The sequence below is a fragment of the Alosa pseudoharengus genome, unplaced genomic scaffold (assembly GCF_046254945.1).
Source record: "Alosa pseudoharengus isolate Yale_2024_CS ecotype anadromous, Long Island Sound unplaced genomic scaffold, YU_APseudo_1.1 YU_APseudo_1.1_scf_11, whole genome shotgun sequence".
In the NCBI taxonomy this organism is placed as follows: Eukaryota; Metazoa; Chordata; class Actinopteri; order Clupeiformes; family Clupeidae; genus Alosa; species Alosa pseudoharengus.
This window is the reverse complement of record NW_027468576.1, coordinates 39,994,427-39,996,926: the sequence shown is the minus strand read 5'-3', so window position 1 is coordinate 39,996,926 and position 2,500 is coordinate 39,994,427. Positions and strand designations below refer to the sequence as shown.

At 45.2% G+C, this 2,500-nt stretch overlaps 1 protein-coding gene across 1 annotated transcript in view; it reads left to right on the top strand.

Annotated features, from left to right (window-relative positions):
• The window catches only part of thop1 (thimet oligopeptidase 1), a 22,643-nt gene that overhangs the window by 10,383 nt on the left and 9,760 nt on the right, over positions 1–2,500 (top strand). The window contains exon 8 of the mRNA XM_076279162.1: positions 597–963. Coding sequence (XP_076135277.1) covers positions 597–963 — 367 coding nt within the window. The remainder of the gene's footprint in view (positions 1–596; positions 964–2,500) is intronic.

Here is a 2,500-nt window from a genome sequence, read left to right as displayed (position 1 = left end):
AGAAGTGCAGCTGTGTGATGTGTTGGGAGGGCAGAAGTGCAGCTGTGTGGTGTGTTGGGAGGGCAGAAGTGCAGCTGTGTGGTGTGTTGGGAGGGCAGTTGTGTGATGTGTTGGGAGGGCAAAAGTGCAGCTGTGTGGTGTGTTGGGAGGGCAGTTGTGTGATGTGTTGGGAGGGCAGAATGGCAGTTGTGTGGTGTGTTGGGTCTGCGTGCTGCTCGGGGGGTTGGCTTGACTGCTGCAGCTGAGGTCTGGGGTTTACATGCATCACAAGCACATGGGCCCTATTGCCAGATGATACTTCAAAACTGATGCTGCCCATGACTCAAGTGTGTGTGTGTGTGTGTTTGTGAGAGAGAACAATCAAGGCACCTTACACATTTTTTATATGTGAGGAGAAGCAGTTGGTCATCCTGAAGCTGATTTTGTGTGTGTGTGTGTGTGTGTGTGTGTGTGTGTGTGTGTGTGTGTGTGTGTGTGTGTGTGTGTGTGTGTGTGTGTGTGTGTGTGTGTGTGTGTGTGTGTGTGTGTGTGTGTGTGTGTGTGTGTGTGTGTGTGTGTGTGTGTGTGTGTGTGTGTGTGTGTGTGTGTGTGTGTAGAGGAGCTGGCGCGTAAGCTGAAGCCACTGGGCGAGGAGGAGCGGTCAGTCATCCTGAAGCTGAAGGAGCAAGAGTGTGTGAAGCGCGGTCTGCCCTTCAGCGGGGAGCTGCACGCGTGGGACACACGCTACTACATGACCCAGGTGGAGGAGACGCAGTACGCCGTGGACCAGAACACGCTCAAGGAGTACTTCCCCATGGAGGTAGTCACCCGCGGCCTGCTTGACATCTACCAGGAGCTGCTGGACCTCACCTTCGAGCAGGTGGAGCGCGCCCCAGTCTGGCACGATGACGTCACGCTGTATTGCGTCAAGGACCGCAGCAGCGGACAGGTGGTCGGACAGTTCTACCTGGACCTCTTTCCCAGGTGAGGGTGTGTGTGTGTGTTCTACCTGGACCTCTTTCCCAGGTGAGGGTGTGTGTGTGTGTGTTCTACCTGGACCTCTTTCCCAGGTGAGGGTGTGTGTGTGTGTTTCACCTTAATTGATGCTGTCTGAAATGATATGTTGAACTAAAGTGTAAATACTTAAAGGATAATTCCGGTATTTAGCACCGAGTCCTTTTTCTGGTAGAGTGGTGGACTTTTTGACTCGTTTTGAATAACCTTTGACTGCTTCAGAATGGCTTGCTATGGGCATGCACAAACATGTCCTTAAAACAACCTTTAACAACCCTTAACGTTCGTTTTCAAAACTGCAACTCAGAGTAGGTAGTGATGTTCGTTGATGTTCCAAAACAAGTAGCGTAGCGAAATACAGTTTCTGTCGTGTTTTATTTGGCATTTTGGAAAATCCTATTGATTTTTGTTGGAAGACTCATTGCTCTTTGATATTACTGCGCTACGGGAAGTGGAAAGTGGGGCTGCTTCAGACTCAAATATCGAGCGGAAGTTTGTACGCGGTTGTGAGGTATCTGAAAAAATAGTTCCACAATAGCAAATAACACGATTGAAATCATACATTGTGCCGATATATTTGTTTTTAATAATCAACGAACAGCTCTAACTAGGGGTGGGCGATATGGACAAAAAATAATATCTCGATATTTGTTGTGATTTTGACGATAACGATAATTAGTCGATATCCTTTAAAAAAATGTTTTGTTAAAGTCTGAGTTACTTTACCGCTAATTATTTATGAATAGCATCATTACAATAATAACCAATAACCTAACCCGTGACTTTTTAACCAAATCAACCAATGCATTGTCACTCTATGACACATTTCCAATTCTGCCCCCACTTATGTGTGTGGCAATGACATGGTCTAGCCAGCTACATTAGAGAAGATGAATAGGCCTAACAGTTTCCCAAGAGAAAGTCTGAGGCTGAAGTTCCTTTCAAACCTTTACATAGGATTCACTGTAAAACTAAGCAGACCAACAGAGTACATATCAGTTATTTCCTTCTATGTTTTGTTTATGAGCACTAGCCTTCCAAGAGGCTACCATTCCAAGTTACAGAATAGAAACTAATGCGTTAGCTTATGGCTAATGTATATGAGAAATCCCATAGAGATGCTAACGTTAGCATAATCGGTAAATGTAGATATTTACAGCGAACTTCAGTCCATTTACAAAAGAGTTAGGCCTACTTGAGAATAGTTCTTTGTGTACAACTGACTATTAAAATACTCAAAGGCTAATGTTTTCTCTCCATATAATACCGTGTAGGAAAAAACGTGACTGTCTCATCAATGCTACTTGAACAGATACTTCTGTGAGACAGAGACAAAAGTAGCCGCATAAAAGTAGGCTACTCTCGCTGCACAAAATAAACATTAGGTTGTTGTTGTGACCCACTAGTGATCACGTGACACTTGCTCTGCTGCAGGCTTCTCCCGCATACACCTCCTGAGAATGTATGAGTCTTCAATGCGTGATTTCGAGTGTTTTTCCCCCATAAA